This window comes from Ixodes scapularis, unplaced genomic scaffold, assembly GCF_016920785.2.
Source record: "Ixodes scapularis isolate PalLabHiFi unplaced genomic scaffold, ASM1692078v2 PGA_scaffold4__175_contigs__length_147842914, whole genome shotgun sequence".
NCBI lineage: Eukaryota > Metazoa > Arthropoda > Arachnida > Ixodida > Ixodidae > Ixodes > Ixodes scapularis.
The window spans coordinates 140,661,253-140,684,604 of NW_024609879.1; the positions used below are offsets into that span (position 1 = coordinate 140,661,253).

The 23,352-nt window shown below is 46.7% G+C and overlaps 1 protein-coding gene and 1 long non-coding RNA gene across 5 annotated transcripts in view; both read right to left on the minus strand.

The window, feature by feature from the left end:
- Positions 1 to 426: 426 nt before the first annotated feature.
- The window catches only part of LOC115318783 (histone-lysine N-methyltransferase PRDM9-like), an 83,048-nt gene continuing 60,122 nt past the window's right edge, over positions 427 to 23,352 (minus strand). For all 4 annotated transcript variants that reach the window (XM_040213762.2, XM_040213760.2, XM_040213761.2 and 1 more), the window contains 5 exons: positions 3,982 to 4,083; positions 3,766 to 3,842; positions 2,781 to 2,969; positions 1,874 to 2,117; positions 427 to 1,116 (listed from right to left, as the gene is read on the minus strand). In XM_040213762.2, the coding sequence (XP_040069696.1) occupies positions 467 to 1,116; positions 1,874 to 2,117; positions 2,781 to 2,969; positions 3,766 to 3,842; positions 3,982 to 4,083 (1,262 nt within the window). In that variant the 3' untranslated portion in view covers positions 427 to 466. The remainder of the gene's footprint in view (positions 1,117 to 1,873; positions 2,118 to 2,780; positions 2,970 to 3,765; positions 3,843 to 3,981; positions 4,084 to 23,352) is intronic.
- Positions 4,707 to 6,262, minus strand: LOC120842619. Its single transcript, XR_005715965.2, has 3 exons — positions 6,126 to 6,262; positions 5,404 to 5,459; positions 4,707 to 4,785 (listed from the first exon to the last, which is right to left on the minus strand). It is a non-coding gene; the product is annotated as an uncharacterized LOC120842619 (long non-coding RNA).

A 23,352-nucleotide genomic window follows, 5' to 3' on the forward strand; every position in this document is an offset into this window, starting at 1 on the left:
CGCCGTCCCTGATGTGGACAGCGCCGACGATCATTCCGCCAGACGTGGTCTAACGTTGCCCATCCAACCACCGCACTCTCCGATAGTCGTCCCCGCCCGAAACGCACGTTCCGGTTCTCTCGGCGAAAAACGCGCGTTTTCAGCCTCGCATCGCAAAGTATACGGCCGACTTTCGAAGTCGCCCACCACCGCGGGAACTGTTCGTCAACGCTTTTGTATACCAGCCAAGTCCCTCTCGTGCTAACGGCCCACCGCACAGCCTTCGTCGACCCTTACACCCACGGTTGGGCAAAGTGGCCCTTTTAGACGATACGCTCGTGGGGAACAGTAAGCCAAGGCCAATTCTATGTACAATGTATTTATTAGAAAGCAAAAGAAGAACTCGCCGGTGTCACCCTCGTCTTCGGGTTTCCCCAGTATCGTTAGGACCCGGTGCCCCTCCCCCCTCCCCCATCACGGAGTCCATCTACCGCTCCTGGTCGTTGCAGGTGTGGTGTTTCCTCATGTGGCTTCTGAGCTCACCTGGGGACAGGAACCCTTTGCCGCAGTCCCCGCACTTGTGGGGATACTCTTTTGAGTGCGCCCCGATCACGTGGCTCTTCACGTTTCTTAAGTGGCAGGTCCTGTAGGAGCACAGGTGGCAGGCATAGGGCTTCTCGGCGGAGTGGGTTCGCCTGTGCTGTGCGAGGCTACTTCTGTGAGTGAATCCTCTCCCACACTCTGGGCAGACGTGGGGCCGCTCTCCGCTGTGCGTGATTTCGTGCCTCCTCAAGACTGTCAGCTGGGCGAACTTCTGCCCGCACTCGGCGCACTCATACGGCCGCTCGCCCGTGTGCACCCTCTGGTGCTGGGTCAAGTGTTCCTGCTGCGTGAAAGCCTCGCCGCAGGTGCCGCACTCGAAGGGCCTCTCTCCCGTGTGGGTGCGCTCGTGCTTGACTAGGTCTGGTTTCTTATCGCTGGAGTAGGGACAGTGACCGCATCGGTGCCTGCCCCCTCCCCTCCCGTGCATCCTCTTCCGGTGTCCCCGGAGGTGCTCGAGGGAAGCGAAGACGCTGTCGCAGTCCCCGCACGCGAAGCTCTCCGCTGGCCCCTCGACGGACGGTGCATCTTCTTGGCCTGCACATGGACGAGCAAGACAAGGGGTGCAGAGTGTTAAGTGGGAACAGTATACCGTAACATCCCGAGAGATGCCCCTCCCCCGAAAGGTAACCCGCCCCCCATTTTCGGATCGATTTGTTATCTTCCCTTAAAACACCAAAAGATAGCCGACTCTTAGTAATCGTGGTGTTCGCATCAAGGATGATCTTGGCGTAAATGCGTCCGGTTAGCTAAGGCGGGATATATAATACCCGTACCACGCTTGCAACTCGAAAGCCATTTACAACGAATGACATTTGAACGATCGGACAATCGGCGCGCGAAGCTCCGGGCGTGGCGCATCCCACGCGTGACAGATCGCGAGCCGATTCGTTGATCACACGAATATCATTCGTTGTAAATGGCATTCGAGTTGCCCGTGTGGCACGGGTATATAAGCGAACATTCCTGACTGGGAAGTACAGTAATCTTTGCTTCATTGCCACCTCACCGTGATAACATGTTTGACAGACACATTATCTAAAATAATATTTTTGTTTTCAACTTTTCTCGACTGCAAACCGAAAGGTAGCCCATTCCTAATTTTCGTACAATTTTCTTTTAATTTTGGATGGGCTATCTCTCTGGATATTATAGTAACTTCATATTTCAAGAAAAAAAAAAGCATTTTTATGTATCGCGGTTCCATAACTAACAGTGCACTCCTGCCAATTTTTATCGCAATGACAAACTTCGAAACTCAGCGTATCCTTGCCATCCGATGTCCCCCACTCACGCTTCTTCTGGGCTCCGTCCTTGCCTTCGACGAGTCCTAGCTCGGCGCCAAACTCGTCCCCGTACCAGACGAGCAGCTCGGTCCCCGGCGCTATCTTGGCCCTTGTCTGGTAGTAGACGCCTCCCCTGTGCTGGAAGGCCACGAGGTTCTGGCTGTTCTCGCTGGGGGCGCAGTTGACGTAGCGCATCCAGTTGGACTCCGACAGGGGCCGGGCGTCCACCAGGTAGCCGCCCCGGCCACGCACCTGGATCCGGGCAAGTGCACGCGGTGACGCACCACTTTTACACCCGCCTCAAGCATTTCTAAGAGATTGCTTTGGCTACTAAATCAGATCATTATTGCCTGTATCGATGCTTTTACTTAATGAGACATTTCTTGAACTTCGAGTTCTTATGCCATGAGTGAAGTATTGAGAAGAACAAAGAAACATGCTTGAAACTTCCATAGTTCCGGATGCGCTCATTTGCAAAATAGTTTGTTGTTGGGCGAGTTGGTGAACGTTTGGATTCATGGTTTTGCGCAAAAAAGACGAACACAAGAGAGAGATGCGCTCGTGTTTGTTTCTCTCTCTTGTGTTCGTCTTTTTTGCGCAAAACCATGAATCCAAAGCGCTCATCTGCGAATGGGTATTTCTGCATTGTCGACTTTTTGTGCTATCTGTGCGAGTGCAACCTGAAGGTGAAGCGTGCTGCTTGTACATTGTGTAAAAAAAATTATCTTTAGGATGCGTGTTTCCTAGCGTCCTAAACGTGTTCCTGCAACACCATTAGGATGTTAACCCTGGGACAAGCTACACCGCCAAGGGAGTACGATATTCTATTGTGAACTTCGACAATTCTATCCTCACTTTCAGGCTCAGAACCTTCAAGTTCACGCATGCTCACGGAACCCACAGGGAGCACTGCACCTTCCAGGTGTATCCGTTGCCCCCGCCGGAGCCGGTGAAGCGCACGCCTTCGTAGGGCCCGTAGCACAGCCTGGCCGGGAGGGGCCTGAGGGTGAAGACCCCCTTCCCGGCCCCCTTGATGCAGGACCGGGCCAGCGTCAGACCCTCGGGCAGGGTCTTGTTCGCCCGCTGGGGGTCTCCCGGGGGAACCTGAATTAATCGGAGGGGATGGATATGACGTTACAAGTAATATGTAAAGAGAGTTTACGTACTGCAAGGACTTTGTCAGCCAGGATGACAAAAACGAACGTGTATTTGTTTGCACTATTACTTATTTTCGAACGGTGCGATAAAACTTCGGTTTCAGTCATGTTTTTGTTAATCTAACATAAAATATGTACTAAAAACAAAATCTGTAAGCATTTCTGCTGTGATTCCAGACCCGTGATCTGTATAGGACACTCGAGAATGGGATACTTTCTGACACATCCAGCTAAGCTAAAAATATAGACATGCAGGCGGGAATACCACTTTTAGTATGGTTAATTTCATGACGCTGGCTGAATATTTTGGTAGCAGATATTTAGACTTTTTTATGGTTTCCATCGAGGGTTTTCTGGATATCCTTTAAGTTAATTTCTAATATAGACACGCTCCATTCTTGAAGTGTATTGTCTCCGATGTACAGTCTGGATAATGACTTAATAGTAGCACACTAGATTTCGCAGATTCTTATCATTGGATGTCCAGTCTGGTGCTGGAGCAATCGAAGCCCGCGTGTATACTTTCCCGGGTAGCACGCGGAATTCGAGGGAGGTTACACACGGACACAGGTAACGCCCGGACCCGAAAGCGAAAACTCGATCACGCCACGAAGTCCCTCTTGTCCCAACACAGATGGCTTGCTCCGTCTCTTCGCCTCTTCCCCGCAATCCTGCCATTTCAAAAGCTCACAATGCCTCCTCGGCGCGCGCCAGACACCGAGGAAATCGTGTAAATATCTCACCGGTGTGTCCTTGACGAACTCGAGCGGTCCGTGGACGGGACAGTCGCCGTGCCGGTCTTCGCCGCACTCCAAGCAGTCTGCACAACGGACAACAGTGAGCAACACACTTCTGTAGCCCCATTATAATTAATTAAGCTTTCGAAGTTAGCATGGAGTGTCACTGAGGGAAGGGAGCACGAGATCTTGTCCGTGTATCTCGAACTTCTGGACACTCACAGAAGAACTCGTCCTCCGAGGGAACTTCGCACTCGGCGTAGTTGACGGACTTGCGGCTCCGCTTCGGGTATCGCGTCTGGCTCGAGGTGCCCTCTCCGGGATCTGCGCACGTCACCGGACGAAGAAAAGTCACGTCCTACCAAATGAACCGTTCATCCGATGCCCTGATTCCTTAGGTCCAGCGGCGTTACTAGGGTCAGCGGCACACAGGGCGGTCTACCACCCCCTTAAATTCCTGAATTCCGATATGACGCGAGCCCGAAACAAGCTTGTACATCGAACAATATTTCATGCACGCCGCAGAAGCTATGGATTCTGGGTTTATATGCCTGCCCCTCCCCGTTTTGATCTGGATGAGCATCGGTCCTGCGTGCGGTCGTGTACCACTAAGGCCCGATGCGCGCGTCAAAGATCCCGAGCTAGCAATGCTATTGCACTGGCTAAATTTGTCACCTTCAGTGGACATACGAGTCGCACATTGGGACGACTAACTTCACGCTGCCTAAAAGTACAAACAGAGCTATTCCCTGACGTTCAGCTTGAGGGCCCTTGTCAGTTTGGTTTCGCCAAGCTTTGTAATGGTACTAACTTAACATTAGGGAAATTGGCACTTCCCGTCATTGACGAAGAAGCGATGACAATAACGGTGACGATATTCATAGTGAATACTCCCGCGTCAAGCACTTAGCGGGTCCCCGTACCGTATTCCTCCTCCTGCGCAGCGAAGAGTTGCTTCACGCAGGACCTCGAAGCCACACGCGAACTTCCTCGCTGCAGGGGCGTCGCTGCTCCCGCCACGGCGCTCTGAAAGGGCGGAGCACGTGACGACGGCCATGAGGTCAATGGACGTCATAGTCGTGGATTTTGCTCCATCAGTCGCGGCTGTGCACTGCACGTATGACCGATTAGTAAATGCATGCAGCGAAGCGATATTGGATGCTTTACCACGCCCTGTTACTTCAGCATTTAGAAGTATGAGGTTGAAAAGTGTAGCCTCACTGTTTTTGTGAAAACGTTTTTAGATTGGAGATTGGATAATTGAAACTTAAGCAGGTGTACAGGCCAGCTGGTGAAATACTGACACGGTAACCCATGAGCGGGGGAAAACCGGGACGGACAACACAAAGCTGGAGCTTTGTTTTGTCCGTCCTGTTTTTTACTCCGGTCCTGTTGTACCGTGGTCGTGAGTTAATTGTTGAAATAAAAGCTTTGTCTAGGAGGCGCAACAGCCGCCGCTCGGTTAAAAGGTTTCAGCCACAATCGTCCACCCATTCACCCAACTGACTGATGCAGAGAAGGTGTCGCCAAATCGGGCACAAAACTACGTCACACGGAGCCGCTTCGGCCGAACGCTAAGGCAGCACTTCCGTCCGATACCCCTGCCCTGCGTTGGCCTCCATTCGGTGACGTCATGATACCAACCTTGGGGGGCCTGTTCTCTTTCCCGGATGATCCTGCGGCGGCAGTGGTCGAGGCCTCTATAAGGCGAATCGAAAAAAATTGCGACTGATTATGCGGATAACCCTGAAATCTTCGGCGTTTACAAAAGAAAGCCAAGATACGTGAAACTTGTCTAAAAAATGAAAAAAAAAAAAAAAGTGTTTCGGTTCTTTTTTTTTCGTATTTTTTTTTTACTTATTGAGTGTTCATCCGCGTATCTAATTTACAAGTTATAAGTATAGGGTTCCGTGTTAATATATATAGTCCTATATAATTATTATATAGGTCTCAGGACTGTATAATTATTATATTGTCCTGAGGGCAAATAAAAAAGATCGATTGTATTTCAAAGGAATCTTGGTAGGAGGGAGCACAGAATTATCAAACTCCGAATCTCGGAGAAATGGGAATATAGCGAGCATAAATTTCGAAAAACCACGAATTTTTGGCGAAAAATAAACCCCTAAAACAATTTGAAATTTACTAAGAATAAACTTCCAAAACATGGAACCCCTGTCGAGACTTCGAAGCGACGAGCATGGTGAAGTTATTTTTCGTATAGGTGATTGAAATGTCGTACATCCACCAAAAAAATTATGTGCGCCTTTTTTTTCTTTTTTCTTCGAATACAGCCATTTTTGTGTGTTTTTTGACCCGGTCTCGACTTCACCATCTGCCTGACATTTCCCGTTTTTCGAACTTACGCTTCGTCCCTGCCGATCCAGGTCTTGAAGATGGCTTGGGCTTGAAGACCTTTCCAGCGGCAGTCTCGAACGAAGCGATTTACAGCGCGTGTCCCTGGTTTTGAGAGTGTACGTCAGTGTTGCCCGACTGCGCTGAGCTGTGGAGTTTCTCGTCAGTAGGCTGTGGCAGCCTGCGTTAGCGCAATTCCGGACGCTGGTGGCGGCTGAATTGCCGCGTTTTCTTTTTTATCTTGTGTTCTGTGGCGAGCATAACTTATTGATGTCTTTAAGAAAGCAGTGCTCTATTTTTGGGAACAAAAACAAAGAAATGACAGCTGTTCTGGTGAGACCGTGCGCGACAGAACAAATGCAACTGGAATGTTTGTTTCATTTTATGTTCATTGTTTTACGCACCGTAAACTCAGCCGTGTCAATCTATAAACGTCAAAATATTTGACCACACAGGATATCCGTACTGCATGGATATTCCCCGCCCACAACATAAAATTCAATGAGTCTCATCAATCGAACAAAAAATATATTGTACGTACCCCTCGGTGCTGCGTTATCCGAACAGGATTTGAGAAAGGTCTCAAATAACACGACGATCGGACGGAATCCGGCGCGTTTTGGGGAACATGTAGAAGAGAGCTCCTTTTTTGCACAGCTTCATAGCAAATGAACGAACGTGCTTATTATGTCGCCACACCCCGGACCCGACCCTATCAGCTATTTTTTGCGAAGACCCGGAACACAGCCTGGAAGGCTTTTTGGAGATTATCTCGACGGAAATAATCCTCCAAGCACGTCGAACTGCCTGCGTCGCGGGCTGCTTGGCGTTCGCTCTCTTCGTTCGTTTCCTGCGAAGGCCGAGCGGGCTACGAGCCCTGGTATTCCCTGGTTCTCACAGTGGAAGATAACATACAAAGGGTAAGCATCCTAAACAGGCGAACAAAATAAAAACTTCCAAGAAAAGCCGGCGAACTCCGAATGCAAAATGCAGGTGGGGAGTCACGCTGACCGGGTTTCCACAGCTCAGGCGGGTGCCAGAAATTTCTGGCTGATAGGGGTCGCTCGATTCGCAAAATGGCGGCGGCCAGAGCGCTCTTTTTGGAAAGGTCTATTCAAGTTCATCCCACTGCCATCGTTTCTTCGAGTGGAAAGGGGAATCTAAGGCAGCGACTGAACTCGCCGAGCCTTTGTTGTCAGTTTCATGGAGCCCAGACATCTGATACAAATACATCTTCAGTCAGGAAATTCTGCGCCATTTGGGCCAAATTGGGCGATGAGAGGACGTCTGCTACATTTAGCGCCACAATGACATTTTTGCTAAGACTTGCGCCGCACTTGCGCCGAGGTGGGAAATGCAAAAGATAAGAATATATTATTATTGGTGGGCCACGATATTAAAAGACGCGAGAGGAGAGGAAAATGGTACAAATACATACGTAGGAATAACAGAAAAGATACAGGCGAGCTGGTGAACTTTCAACATTTTGAACAACTAAGACTTGGAACAAAAAGTGGGCGACACACGCGCCCAATTTTTTTTCAGTCTCGGGTCTACAAAAAGTTAGGCAGGCTATTTATGCGAATACTACAATTATGCGATTTGCGGAGCTGAGTTGTACGGACAGTGGGCATAGGATAGGAGGCTAATAGTAACGATTAGTCGGCTAATTGGGCAGAATGTGTTAATTGACTTTTTCATTGGTGAACATAGACATATGGTTCCAATTGGAAACTTGCTGAGCGTCATTGAAAACTACGACATCAGTAATTTGTAGAAAGACCTCGAACGTGTGAGAAGCTCAGTGGTGCTCTAAAGTTACCGCTCTTGTAGCAGGTACAAGGCTCGGGCTTTATGATAAGAGACGCAAAAAGCGCGAGGGCGCCTTATCGCACAGGTAGCCTCGCTCTGCTGCACGACTGGTAGCTTTAGCGCACGCTTCTCACTCACTCAGTCTTTTGTTTAGAGCGCAGCTTTTAAGAGGGCGCGGTACCTCTATTTATTCGTCCGTTTCAGCCACCAGATGGCGCGCGGCTCGAAACGTGGTTGTGTATGGTGGATGCTATGACCGCAGCACGTGAGGGGGTGTGGGATAACCGGGAGGGAAGGAACCTAGTAATAGTTCATGCGGGGCTTAATGATGTGCTCAAGGGTAGGAGCCAGAACCTCGGAAAGCAGCTAAACGTGGGAATACGTAAGCTGAGGGACGTGTCTGAGAATGTGCATGTGGTTGTGTGCACCATTCCAGAAGTTCGGGGGCAGTCCGGGTTAACGGAGAGGAGGGTTGTCGAAGCCAACGGAGTAATTAAGGGTATGAGTCGACAGCTTCGGTACGACGTAATGGAAGTAAACAGAGAGGTGTACGAGGCTGGCTCCCGCCCTTTTGCAGATGGCATTCACTACAGTGAGGCCACGGGTTACAGGGTGGGGGATAGGATGGGCCGCACGGTGACTGCTTTTTTGGGGGGACCGAGGGCCCTGGGGGCACTGAAGTAATTGAAAACCCAACGAAGTCGGGAGAGGCACCCAGGGTTAAAAAGAGGAGAAAACGTAAGAACAGGTATAAAAAAACAGCACAATCAGACATTGGATATATTAACATGCAGGGTGGTAGAAATAGGTTAAAATGGGAAGAGGTAGAGGAGCAACTAAGAAAGGAGGATTTAATGGTGTATGGGTTTGTGGAAACACATCTCAGAGACATGGAGCAGCCACCTTGCAACCCTGACTATGTGTGGGAAGAATGCAACAGAATGGAGGGAACGAGGAAGGGAGGTGGAATTGGAGCATTTATTAAGAAGAATATGAACTTTCAAAGGATCAGAAAGGAGTGCGCCGAACATTTGTGGCTGAAAGGAAAAGTCGCTGGGGAATCAACAGTCCTTGGAGTGGTTTACTTATGGACAGGGACAGGTGCTAAAGAGGAAAACAGAAAAATGATTGATTGCATATCAAGAGACATTAGTGAACTAGGGGAAGGCTCCGAAATAATTATTATGGGAGACATGAATGCCCATATTGAGGGTCTGGATGGGTATACGGACTCAACTGGAAGCATATTACTAGAACTGGTGGAAAAACATGACTTAGTTTTATGTAATACCAGTCAGAAGTGTGACGGGCACATAACTTGGGAAACTGGCAATCTGCATTCAACTATAGATTACGTACTCATGTCACACAAAATATATGGTAAGTTACAAGTAATGAAAATAGATGAAGAAGGTTCCAAAAGTCTTGGTAGTGATCACAAACGTATTAAGCTGAATTTTGCCAGAGAAGTAAATCCTGAAACTAGACAACATAATTCAAAGCAAACTTTTTGCAGCGACAAAGAGTTGGAAATAGTTGTTGAAAGAATAGAGGCAGCAGTTTCAGGGCACCGGCATACAGATTGGACCTATGAGAGCCTAACTAGGCTTTTTGCTCTAGAACTAGACAAAGTTAAGAGTAAACGAAAGGGGAAGCAAGGACATAGACCAAAAAGCTGGTGGGACAAAGAAGTGAAGCAAGCGATACAAAAACGTCAGGAAGCCTCTAGAGAACACAGGTATTCCAAGCGTAGTGGGGAGTCCGAAACGGAAGTAAAAAGAAAATGGGACAATTTTATAACATGTCGCCGAGAGGCATCCAGTTTGATCAATGCGAAAATTCAGAGAAAGGGTGAGGAATGGATGAGTAATGTAAGTAAGAAAGATAGAAACGCTGCCAAGAAGTTTTGGGAGCACTTGAACTCACTCGGTGAAACAACGCAAGCTAGACAGAGGTTCATACTCTCGCATCAGGGAGATCAATTAGAGGGAGATGATGCGATACAATATATAGGAGCAGTGATGGAGGAGAAATTTCGGGAACGGTTACATGTGGAAGATAGGAGAACCGAAGGAAGTAGCAGTCCAGTTTGTGACATCGCGGATTTTGGACAAAGAGAATGGGAAAAGGCGGAACGAAGAGTCCCTAGTGGCACATCGACAGGCACAGATGGTATCCCTATCAAGCTGGTGAAGAATTTGGGTCCTAAATCTAAGGCAAAACTAAGGGAGGTAGTGAGTACCATGATAACAAAAGGAAATATTCCAGATGAATGGAGGCTTAGTAGGATGAGTATGATATATAAGGGAAAGGGAGATAAGTCTGATATTAGGAATTATCGTCCTATAACCGTGACACCGGTTATTTACAGGTTGGTAATGCAGATTATAAAGAACAGACTGGAGGAATGGGTAGATTGCGAGGGCATACTGGGCGAATTACAGAACGGGTTTCGAAAACAAAGATGGTTGGAGGACAATTTATTTTCTCTAACACAGTGTATAGAAATAGCGCAAAAAGAAAACAGACAGCTCTGGCTGGCATTTCTGGATATCAAGGGTGCCTATGACAATGTGAACCAAAGAAACCTGTGGGACATAATGGAGAACTTAAACCTAGATGAAGGACTAACAGCACGATTAAGGAACATTTACAAAGATAACAAGGTGATTATAACATGGGAAGGAAAGGCGACAGGGAAAATAGAGATAAGACGAGGCCTTAGGCAGGGGTGCCCGTTATCGCCTTTGCTGTTTATGTTGTATCTGAGAGGATTGGAGGATAGACTAGAGAAGAGTGGGCTTGGGTTCAACCTTTCTTACAGTAAGCTAGGCCAAAAAATTCAGCAATCCTTACCGGGATTGATGTATGCGGATGATATTGTACTAATGGCTAACAACAGGACAGAGTTGCAGGAATTAATGAGCATCTGTGGTAGGGAAGGAGAGGAATTAGGTTTAGAATTCAGTAGCGAAAAATCGGCAGTCATGATTTTTAATGAGGATGAAGTTGAGAGGCTGAAGATACAGAATATTACAGTTGAGAGAGCTAGTAAATACAAGTATCTAGGAGTATGGATATGTGATGGTGCAGAATATCTCAGAGACCATGAAAAGTATATAATAGGTAAGGGCAACAGAAATGCAGCTGTAATGAAAAATAGAGCACTTTGGAATTACAACAGGTATGAGGTGGTGAGAGAGATTTGGAAAGGGGTCATGGTGCCTGGCTTGACTTTTGGAAACGCAGTGCTATGCATGAAATCCGAAGTGCATGCGAGACTAGAAATAAAACAGCGCGGAGTAGGTAGACTGGCTTTGGGGGCACATTGCAAAACGCCAAACCAGGGAGTACAAGGAGACATGGGATGGGCATCATTTGAGAGCAGGGAAGCGGTGAGCAAGGTAGAATTTGAGGATAGGTTGAGGCAAATGGACGGAGAGCAATGAAAGGTTTTCAGCTATTTATACATGAGGAGTGTAGACACAAAGTGGAGACAGCGCACTAGGAAATTAAGAGGAAAGTTTTCGGGCTATAGCGAAGATACCGAAGAGCAAGTCTCAGTTAAGAAGAAAGTTAAGGCCACAGAAAGAGATTGGTGGCTAGAGGGAATGCAGACAAAGACGGCTCTGGAAAGCTATAGATTAAACAAAAGAGTTATTGCCAAAGAAAGCATTTATGACAATTCTAGGGGAAGCTCATTGCTGTTTGAGGCAAGAACGGGTGTTCTGCGAACCAGAACATACAGAGTGAAGTACCAGGAAATTGATACAGTGTGCACTGCTTGTGGAGAGGAGGACGAGACGGCTGAGCACTTGATACTCTACTGTAAAGGGCTTCACCCTATGCCTACCGAAGACAACATAGATTTAATAAAGTCATTGGGTTTTAGAGACAGCGAAGGGAGAGTGGATTTCAAGACTGTAGAGATTACCAAGCAAAGATTAAGTGAATGGTGGCAGAAATCGAGAGAAAACTAGGTATTTTCTTATCCACTGATGGCAAGGGGGTTTCATAGCCTCATTTTCTTTGCACTGCGGAGTGAATATAGATTTCACATTTAAATATTCTAAGCTTAAATGGTAAAACAAAATGGCTAGGTGGCGTAAGCTACCGCCCGATCCAAAGGGCTCAGCCGTATTCATCCATCCATCCATCCAGGTTGAACGCGCAACTTCTAGATGGCGCCAGTATCGAAGTGTGAAAAGGCCCGCGTTATCCGCTGCGTGAAATAGATCCCGAAATGTGCCGTGTTCTCCCGGCGGAGGAAGTTTCTCCCTCCCTCGCGCGCGCTTGGTATGTACGCGCGTCGCGCGGTGGCCGAGTCCGGCCTCTGCGCTGTGTGATGCAGTGGACAGGGTTGCCAGGTTGGGCTATAAATAGCCAAATTGGGCTAGTTTTATTTGCAGTTGGCGGGAAAAAATGGTAGTTGGCTATTTGGCTAGTATTGGGCTATTTCTAACCTGTGCATTGGGCTATTTCTGACCTGTGCATTGGGCAATTTCTGACCTGTGCTGGAACCAAAATGCCTGAAATCACTTGGGTTTATAGGTTCGAATGTATTTTTAGAGTAAGTTACGTGAACATTTGGCGCTTCAGTCCCTTAACCCTGATAAGTTTGCGACAGCAAACAAATTCGTCTTCTTTTTGCGCGCCTTGTGTAACTGTTTACCTCCGAATTTTGTCCGAATGCAAGCATGTGCTGTTATTCCTCCATCTCAACAAGTGACGGCGCGATTCCTTGCGGCCTTAACAGCACCTGCTCTGCGCATTCTTTAGGTTGTCCGAATTCTGCATAGTTCTCCCGAGTCCGGCTTCAGGGCGCTGCCATCTTGCTTGGCTGGGGTGCGCTTGGACGAGCCATAACCCGATTACGAAGCCTTGCTAAGCGCACCTCACTGAGCGCACCTCACTGAGAAAGATGGCGGCGCCCTGAGACCGGACTTGCAAACGTGTATAGTAAGCGTCCCAATACAGTGGAAGGTATGTCGTCATGCGCTTGTACGAGCGTTTCAGGAAGTTCGCCGAACGTGCAAGGGACGCCATTTCTGGGGCATTTGATGGAGAAAAATGTATTATGTGTCTTTTCTGCTCAAAATAAACGTTTCAAATGATAAGTATTTTTGGGCTATTTTTCTGGATCGACATTTGGCTATTTTTGGGCTATATCTCGTAGACGTTTGGCGGGTTAGAGTTCAAACACCTGGCAACGTGGATGGCGCTCGTTTCTGTTCGGAGGTAGGAATAAAAATGCCGGTCCCCTTTTTTACGACGCTCGTTTCTATAGCTTGTTTTTCTTTTTTTTATCTCAAGTGACCTACGGTACCGCCTGTTCGAAATCGTCCTTTGCGGTGAGCGATTAAGAGTCAGGTTAGCATTTTATTTGGGTCAGCACTACACGTTCAATGGAGACCTCGGGCGGCGATGTAAATATGCATTGCTCCCCAAAGTGTGTCCAAGGTGCGCAATGACAATTGGAAAGGGTATTGAAGGCGCGCGACCGTCGGTTGGTAAAATACGTGCGTTAGATTCACTTATTCAGTCTAATCATTTTTGCCAACGTCTTTTATCCGTTTCGACAAATGACATGGTCGAGTCTATTGATAACCTTAGCTAGATTGGACGTACGGAGTGTCCGGGCTTTAAATAAATTTGCTTCGTTTATGTGAATGAATAACTGTTTTCTCTTTTCCGTGCTCGGTGCTACGCAAAAATCGCTGACATGTTATGGTAGCTCAGTGTGGCGGCGTTTTGCACGCTGACTCGCTATTGCATTCGCTGTGCACAATATGTGTTCAGATGGAATGTGCTAAATCGTATTTCCGATCGATATGATAGATTTACTTTGCTACAATGTTAATTATATTTTCCCAATTTAAACTGGTTCGTCCCTGATCTGAGCCTAAGTTCAAATTCGAAGGGCAGTCAGACTTAGCGTCGTAACAGCCGTAATGCCGCCCACAAAGAAATTAGTAGCATGAACGAAAAACAAAAGGATACGAGGTGGCTCAGTGTTGTAGTAGTAATCAGTGTGCAAGGGATGCCATCGTACGTGTTTTCTTGTTTTTTTTAACTCTCCGCATTGCTGGTAAACGCTCAAGGTACCAGCAAAGACAGCGAGCTGGCGTGAAATTTCCATCGAGCGGAAAACGAGTGTCATTTTTATTTCATCATGCGCTTTCATTTTGATATGGCTCAAAATGGGCGCGAAATAGTAACAGGTAAGGCAACAAAATTTAGATGTTAGGTCTGGAGCACCGCCATACTCAGCCGTGTTGGGGGCATCTCTCGCGAGTCAATACGGCAAAGGTATTGCGCGTCGAACTGTACCTGAGAGTTATCCATTTCAGCGAAACCTTGATTTCGCAAAACTATTGTGGCTCGAGTCGTGGCTTCCAGTACTTGGAAGCCACGAGCGAGAAATAAATGACAGTTGATTTTGAAGGAAAATCGCAACGTGGAAACCCATAAAAGAGAGTTCCAATAAGACGAGAGCTTCCCCTTCTCTTCAAGTGCGTGGGTTACGCTCTCAATCTTGCACCTGTGGTAACACTGCAGGCTCCTAAAATCGCTTTGAAAACGTTCCTGATCGTAACAACTTTTTTTTTTTTTTTGTCGAGGCGCTATTTCATTTTTTTTTTTTTGCTTTTCGTCTACCTTGATACCCCATGAGCGCAAAAACTATCATAAACAAAAAAAAAAAATACTGGGCATACAACGACAACGCACCCACTGGGACCCGAGTCAAGGCAAGAACAACTAACTACTAAAAGGGGAAAAAAATCATGTTCGCATACACAGACAGAACGCCTCCATCGAAAGAAATGAATCATGCGCTTGTTCTGCCAGTCTCGTTGTGCGTCTGTCAAAAGCCACAAAGGAGGAAGACAATCAGCGCCTACACCACTCCCCTCCCACTCCCCCCCCCCCCCCCCCCCCCCCACCACCACCCCTAAAAAGAAGAAAAAAAAGGTTTCTTGGGCGCGCGCGCGGTCGCCCAAGCGATGACCTTGGAAGGGTATGCGATTGTAGCACGTTTGTCCCCCGGTTGTGCCCCTGTCTCAAATGCCACGGTCCGTTTCTCCCAAGTGCCCGTCTTATCTTCCCGAGTATCAACTCCGCAGTGATTCTGAATCATTCCGATGCTTTCCAACGTTGCAAAACTACGAATATTTGCACAGGAGTATACACTGTTCGCAGAACTATCTAAGGCGCTAAAATTCAAAAGCGCCGTGTTGGATTCGGGAACTCGTGTAGGTTTAGCTCATTGTTGGAACATTCTTATTCGCTCGATGAACTCCACAAAACGTGTAAATATTAGAATGAACTTTCCAGAGAACGATAGTTGTTGACGGGGTTCCAGGCGACCGGAGAGGTCGCAATTATTGGCTGATTAAAAATTTTATTTCATAATCACAATCGTATCATCAAGGGCACGCCATCTCCTCATCACTTCTTCTACGAAAAGAGTTGCTGTATTCGTAGCACACACAGACGGAAACGGTTGAGACTGTGCCCAAATAATATCTGCTTTTGGCAGATACTGCGCAGCGATTACACACAATGCCTCTAACATAAACATGCTGCTCCACATGTCTATTCACAAGATGCAATACATCGTTCTCCCAACTTTGTTGAAATGGGCATGAAAGCGCGTAACCGTCACTTTTTTGAAGTTCTACTTAGAGGTGAAGTGTTTACCGTAAAACGTCGTTAATTATTTATTTTTTTCCGTTCCACTACAAAGCTCGATTCACTTAAATTTTTGTTTTTATATCGTCTCTACAGCGCTTTTACGTCGGTACTTTCGTGTTAGAGGACATCACATAATGTGCGAAAAAAAAAATGGTAGGATCGATGCTGCATAGCCTTTTCTTTGTGGACATCAAGAAAAAAAAAGATAGTAGTTGTCCTCACTTCACACTGCATGTTTTAGCACAGAAGTTCCTATTTGGTTATGATGACTTTATTTTCTTAAAAATTGTATACAGTAATTTAAATTACCGAATTACAAAAACGTCGAAATCGTATAATTGCTTTTCGTTGGGACGCCATGACGACAGCGACACTCGTGTTCCCTCGTGGTTTTCGCCAGCATTTCTACGATGAATTGCCAGGATCGCGAGATGCAGCAGCGTGACACTCCGTCTTCTGTGACGTCATTTGCTGCACTTCGGGACCACTTTTGATGTATGGCCAGCATAAGACGCTAAACACACCAGTCGGAGACGCGCTGCAGGCGCCATAGTACTGCTCCTAAAAGTAGCTGTCACGTGCTTTGCTCCGCGACTGTGATTCCCTCACAGCAGCTCTGACTGAGGGTTGCCAAATTACGGTGAAACGGAGTATAGACAAAACAGACCGGAAACGAGCTGCCAGCATACGATAGTCAAACTCCAACAAAAAGGATTAGTTTCTTCCCAAGCTGGACGACATTTACCGGGCATCTTTAGAGCTGCGAAGCTCAAAATCACGCGCACTCATAAGATTTTTTTTTTCTCGCGTGTTTGTGATTTTTATGATGTCCTGCAAGCAAGAAAAAAATATATATGGTGAAGTCACTCCAAGGGGGTACCGATAACTGCGAGCCACGAACATGAAGGATTCGCTAACATCCGTCAGGAGTGTGAACGGTAAATCGTCACGCAAACATATTCTCACAAGCTGCAAATATTTATTTGGCTTAGCAAGTAGAATATACTAACGACATGTGATTATTGTATACAAGATACCATTTCTCGGTTCTTCAATACCATTTCCCTAGTCTGAACGGTCACGCTACGGGCCGCGGCTAGCCGTGCCCTCGATAGACTACGGAGCTGCGTTTTGTCGTCTGCTACAGCACCGCCAACAGGAGAGCGATAGCTCTGTGTGCTCCACAGATGCGTGTTGCGGTATAACTCTGTACGTCTGTCGTAGAGGAAGACTGTGACCCCCTCCTAAGCTAACAAAAACAAACAGAAGTATACTCGTTTGGACTGAAAGGTTTACAAAATAGTGACCAGACATTGGAAAAGCATATGTCACAGAACTTGGTTTATGAAATGGCATCATTGTTTCGAGCAAGAAATCACCTGCTCACCACTGGGACGATGAAATCGTCACTATTTATTGTGTCAGGTATATTTGCGCTCATGAAGAAAAATCTGAACACATCCTTCTCCCAAAGTCCTATGTCGAATAATAAACACTTTTTTAAACATCTATGCACAAATAACACCTTTTTTTTTTACACTTGTATATACACGTCAATTAAACGACGTCAAACCGCATTTTTGATTAGATCTTGATGTCTACACCAACTACATTCATATTTTTTAGGGCTTTATTGAACGATAACTTCAACTATAGTTAATGGAACACGATGGCTCGATCTCAACAAAACCTCAACGTGCGAAGCTTCCACAGACGATCGCTTGCGAGTATTCTCAATGTGAGACTTCAGAAGCTTTCGCTTGCCATAGGGAGCTTGATTTCGACTACAGCACTGCACGGGCCCGGAAAGCGCGGAGCGCGCTGCTGTGGGGAGAGGTTGACTTACAAGATGACGTGTTACGTGGTCACGTAAGATGGCGTCATTTCGTGCAGCGTGATCACGTAAGATGACGTCATTTCGTGTAACGAGATCATGTAAGATGACGTGTTTGTGTCACGTGATCACGTAAGATGACGTCAGTTCGTATGAACTGACGTCATCTTACGACAATGCGAACAACATTAGTGCCGTCCGGAACCATTTACCTTAGAAACGCGCCTCTTCGCTTGAAGAGCTGATATGCGTTGATTGTTATTTGTTTCTTTTGCCTACTACAGACCATTCAAAAACTCGCCTTCTGGGTCCCACCAACTTCGTCTACTGGGCTGTGAAGCGCGTTCGAGCGTGCGCAATACCTCTCTAGGCCGAAAGATTGTACACTGAGTATGCGTTCACAGCTCAATGACTTAGGCATTTTTCGTCAGGATAGATGCTCCCACGAGAAGAGCGTAATGGATATGTGAATAGAATTGGAAATTTGAAATGTTCTTGTCCAATCGCATTTTTCTTTGGTTATCAACGCTTTTTAGCGTCATCACAAGACGTTCAATCCATAACACACTGGTGATTAAAAAATAAGCACCGAAAAACATGCACCGATTTTCGCTCAAAAATAAACACGGGAAAAAACATACCGTAATCATTACCCATGTCACCTTTTTGGGTGATATGTGAATTTCCAGAAAAACAGCGAGTTATCACCCTCCCCTAGGAATACCCTGACTACAGAGCAGGCGACCCGTTTTTTCCCGCGTTAGATTGCGGTGACCACGAACCGTACGGAGGTCACAGGACGTCCGTGAAAAATAAAAAGGAGGCAAACAACGATCTACTCTGTGCACGCTTCATCCCCGATTTCCACGACCCCAAGGCCGAAGGACGTTTGTGTGAAGGATAACGATAAAATAAAACTTTGCGTCAAAAAAAAAGTCCGTTTTTAAAAGAAAAAAAAAAGTAGAAACAAGCACAACGCGTTGACGGACCGCGAGGTTGTGGAACACCTCGCGGTCCGCCTGCCACAGGACGGTTGTCTTCGACCCATAGCTCCAAGGTGAATTTGCCACTTGCGAAAACACGGAGACCTACCCAGAGAGAACCAGGAAAGCAAGACACGCACACTGACGCCTCGGCGTGCAGAATGAAACAGGATACGGGCGCGGAATACGGCCGCGGAAGAACACCTCGCACAGTGCCGATCCGGCCGATCTCCGAACGGACGATTTCGCATTTCGTGGACAGCGAGCGCCACCGCACGGCAGAGAGAGGTACCTTAAAAACGACGAAAACAAGCACCGACACCTTGGTTCTTTATATTTGGTGTAGTTACGGAACAAATCCACTTACATGAATAATTTGAATATTATTCGATTCCGTAATAAATTTAGAAGACATTAAGCGCAATACTTCTTATGTTTCAATTTAGATAATTTTGTAAATTCGCTCCGAACGCAAGAGTGCCGAATTAGCCGATTTTGACCATTTTCATGATTTTTTAAAGATTATAATTAAATTTATGATGAAACATTTGTTGCGCTTAGTGTCTCGATAATGACTCAATGTCTTTAAAGCCGAAATTTTCAAGAAGATCCGCGCAGCCGTTATTATGTGAGAATTTTTTTAATTTGGTGAAAAACCTCATGTATTCTCTATGGGGCTCTGAGGTGCTCTTAAAGCAAATATATATATATATATACATATTGGTCGACCCTAATATTCAGAGAAGTAGAAGGAAAGAAGTATTGTGCAAATACGAACTTCACAGCGTCTCTACTCAAGTATAGTTTGTTCCGTCTTAGATCAGAATAAAGCCGAAGACTCGAACACATAACCACAGACACGCATGCTAAAAGCGCAAGTCACGCGACATCGATTGGTTTAGCCGATGAAACAACACGTACAAGAAGATGACGAATGCCAGGAATTCGCCCTTGGATGCTGCGAATCAACCGGCCAGAGACGCTGATGCTGGGCATCAAGCGCTCTTGCCGATTGATGCGCTGGCTGGTTGATCGCCGACATCGACTAAAGTTTCAGACGATGTCGTCGATGTCAGGAACTAAGAGTCCCCGAGAAATCGTTTGCATACTACATGAAACAGAACCGGGGTCTTGTACTCCTGCTAAGGTCGCTTGATTATACCGTGGCAATTGCGCGTCTCAGCAACGTGACAGCGTGGAGCTTCACCGCTTTGCACCGGAGTGCTAGGAACAGCGGCTGACACGGGGGAGCGCCTGGCTTAGCGCGACAGGCAGGCACATTATGGTCAGGATGATTACGAGGCGAACTTCTTTGTCCCAATTGTGAGTGAATCTCCAATTAAAAAGAAACAGATAAGGAGAGAAGGGAACACGAGTCTATATATATTTGAATAAATACGGCAGTCACGATAGTTTCCGTGCAGCTGTCTAACGAAAGAGCGGCGAACTTCGACCTGACTCTGGTTCCTACGCCGCTAAAAAAACAGTGTAGACTTTAAAGCGAAAGTGTAGCCCTTTATAGTATTGTTGGTTGGCTGCTTTTGTAATTTATAATATTATATGCTCGAGTTTGGTAGGTTCATTAAACTTACGGGACGCATCTTTATTGGTAGACGTGTTAGCGGATATGCTGGTCCTTGCTGGCATTAAAATATAGTTACAGTATATAGCATATAGTTACAGGCTAAACAAACTTCCGAGTGTAAAATGAAGAGGGGAGAGAGGATTTATTCCACTACGCTAGGATGCACCATTCAACCATTTTTTAATACCCACTGTAAATGAAACCTTCTTTGACTAGAGCCTTACTTTAGAAGACTGCGTTCCTTTTATGTTCTATCTATTACTTTTGTTCAAACGGTAATAAGTAATATGCTCGAGTGTCCAAGAGAAACCCTTGATCTTTATCATAAATGAACTCAGCCAGAGATTCAATCAATTTTTCATTCCCGAGTGATGTGCTAACAGATGTTGGCATCTGCTCCAAAAGCGTCAGTGGCTGCTCCAAACCAATATTTTCCCCCGCTACAGAACCTGCTACAAAAGGTCCAATGCCGATTTCATCACTTGTCATGCGCAGGTCGTGGGGTCTCAGGCGGGAAACTTCAGCAATTCCCCCACGGTGGGAAAGTGGGGCGATTGGTTGCGGCCTCTCGGCCACCGGGAAACGCCCGTCTCATGACCCGTCGGGGAATCGCCGGTCCACCAAAAGAGGGCGGGCCAACCAGTCACATTTAGTGGGAACGCACCAAGTGGAGATCCTATAACGAACGAATGAAAGGGTTTTAGTTTGTGCTGCAGCTCCAGAGCTCACGCTCCCTAATCGAACCCTGTCAAGGGACTTCGAGGGACAATGGCCCCGTAAACGGAATTTAATCCTACGAGCAAGCCAACTCCCGAGCTAACCCCCGAGCACCTGCTTCCCACCTTCCATTAGAGAGTAATCTGTGCAGCTCTGTTTCGCTTATCTATCTTTATTTGTTACGAAAGTAATACATCGTTCATATAAAAGTAACACACTCCTACAGCGTTAGTAGGCGTTGTCAAGAGTAGGGTGCCTTCATGTCCCGCTTCGAACATGAAGGCCCTCTAGTCAAGAGAAGCAACTTGGCCTCCGACGCATGTACCACCCATCTTTCCGAAGTTCGTCAGCCGATCCGGACCTCCCGTGGACGACGCAAAGTGTGCACCAAGGAACCCGTTCTGTGCAGCTCCATCTTGCTGGAGAGATACGCGTCTCAAGTGCTTAGTTCATCGCAAGCGTAGCTCCCACTCCATTGCATTTCTTCATCTCAAGAACTCTCTGGAAACGAGCTGGCGAAGGGAACACAGGCCTTCCTTTAGGGCGAACGAAAGTAAGAGCACAGTTACATTGGTCAGGCGACATTGTAAACAGACAGCAAGGTCCTTTTAAAGGTCACATTATTTGTTCCAATCAATATTTAACTCGGGTTCAGTTTGTACGTAGAAATATTTAAATAGATAACTTCCATCTTCAACAATCTTTCAAGGACGTCACATCGGCAGCGACAGAGTTGCCAACCAGAAGTCGTTTCTCCAAACATGCTAGCTTCATTAGAATATAAATTATGTAGCACTGATACAAAACACGACGTTAAGTATAAAGGCCCGTTCACACTCTTGCGACCGAGTACGACTGAGAGAGACGAGATCTCTTACAACTTCTTAAATGTTTCTAGAATGAGGGAACACACTGACATTGTGGCGCCATCTATGCGGTGACCCTAGAACTGCATTTCACAAAAGCGAAGGTTTTGCGAGATTTCCGAGGTCAAATGTGCGTAATACCCATAGAAAGGCTCGTTTATAACATTGACAAAAGCTTTTCGAGCCAAAAAAGAAAGGATATTGCGCGAGAAATAAAAAAAAATATGCCGGACCGCCGAGTTTACACTGCTTCCCAATAGATGGCGCCAGTGTGTTCTCTGGTTTAAGAAGTTTTAAGGAACCCAGGTTTAAGAGGTCGCAAGCAGTCGCAAGTGTGTGAACGGGCCTTAAAGGCTACGCGCCTTGTGCTATCAATATCTTGGACGCACTATACTTTGAGTTGCAGAAGAATGCCTTGCCAGGGCCGTGTCACAGCCCCTAGCCTTCCGCTGCGGTTCATCACAAGATGAAATGAAGTCTTAACGTAAAAAGAAACTGGAGGCAGGTTACGGACAAAGGACGCTCCCGCCCACGATAGAGCTTACCTCGAGCCCTTTTAACAATTTGACCCCCTTCCCTGGCCCCCCAACATTGATCCTACTCTGCCCTCCATGGCTAGCAGCCGCCAACAGGGAATCAGGGCTATCATTGTCGCCACACAATGAACCCGAGTCCCGCCATCCACGACCGGCGCATAGAAGAAAACAAACGGCGTGTCCACGGGAAGATGGAAGAACGCCCTCGCTGCCCCTCCAGTCTTCTTATCCAAATGGTGAAGGAAAAACTTCGATGGTGAACAAATCACTAGGTCGTAGATTAACCCTGGTACTAAGAAAAACGTCTAAATGTTTAACTTTTACTGAGACTTGAGTGGCGTAAAGTCAGCCTCAAAATTAGCCCGTCAAAATCTACGCAATCGCACTTAATTTCGTCGGAGGTATTAAAGGGGCACCGAGAGATCAAAATTATATATTTTTTTTATTATTATCTGAAACGATTGACAACGATGCGTGGACATTATCCTCAAAATTCAAAACTTCTGAACGCAGTATTTGTGAAGTAAACAAACTTTTCCAAAAGACGAATTTGAAGTTCCTGCGCAATGCGCACCTGCGCACCTGCGCAGTGACGTCAAAGATTGAGTCGTCCTGCAACTCGAGTTTCTCTGGCGCCTCCGTCCCGGCCCGAAGTGTCGTGTTCGCCCGCCTCCCGCAACGGACTCCTTTCCTCCGTGTACCGCCTATCTCTGTGAGCAGACGACGCTTCACTTTCCAGTTTGAAGTTCTTTGAGGGCCCTTTCAGCGATCTCAAATTCTTTGAAACGGTGTGAGGTCGAAGAAAACGCGAAGTGGACTTTTGTGAGCTACGCGAGGGTCCAAGTCGCGTCGGTTCTGCGTGAAAGGCTGCCCCGGCGGAGTCACAACCGAAACTACGGTACACAGACACAAAACCAAGTTGTTTCGACCGTTTGACGATTTCCTTTTCGAAGTCTGATAGGTCGCTAGGCACCTGAACAAGAGAACTTTGTTCGATTCCCCGAGTCGCCAATGATCCTCAGTGCTACATGTGCCAAGCGCTGCGGCGCCACGAAGTTTATCGAGGGAGGATAAAAAGCGAGGAGGCGACATAACTCCGGTCTCCGATTTTCGATATTTCAGAAAGTAGTGCGTTCGGAATTGCGTTCAACAACATGTTCTACGAATGCCATTCTTAAATATTACAAAATGTCGTTTACAAAGTTTCTAA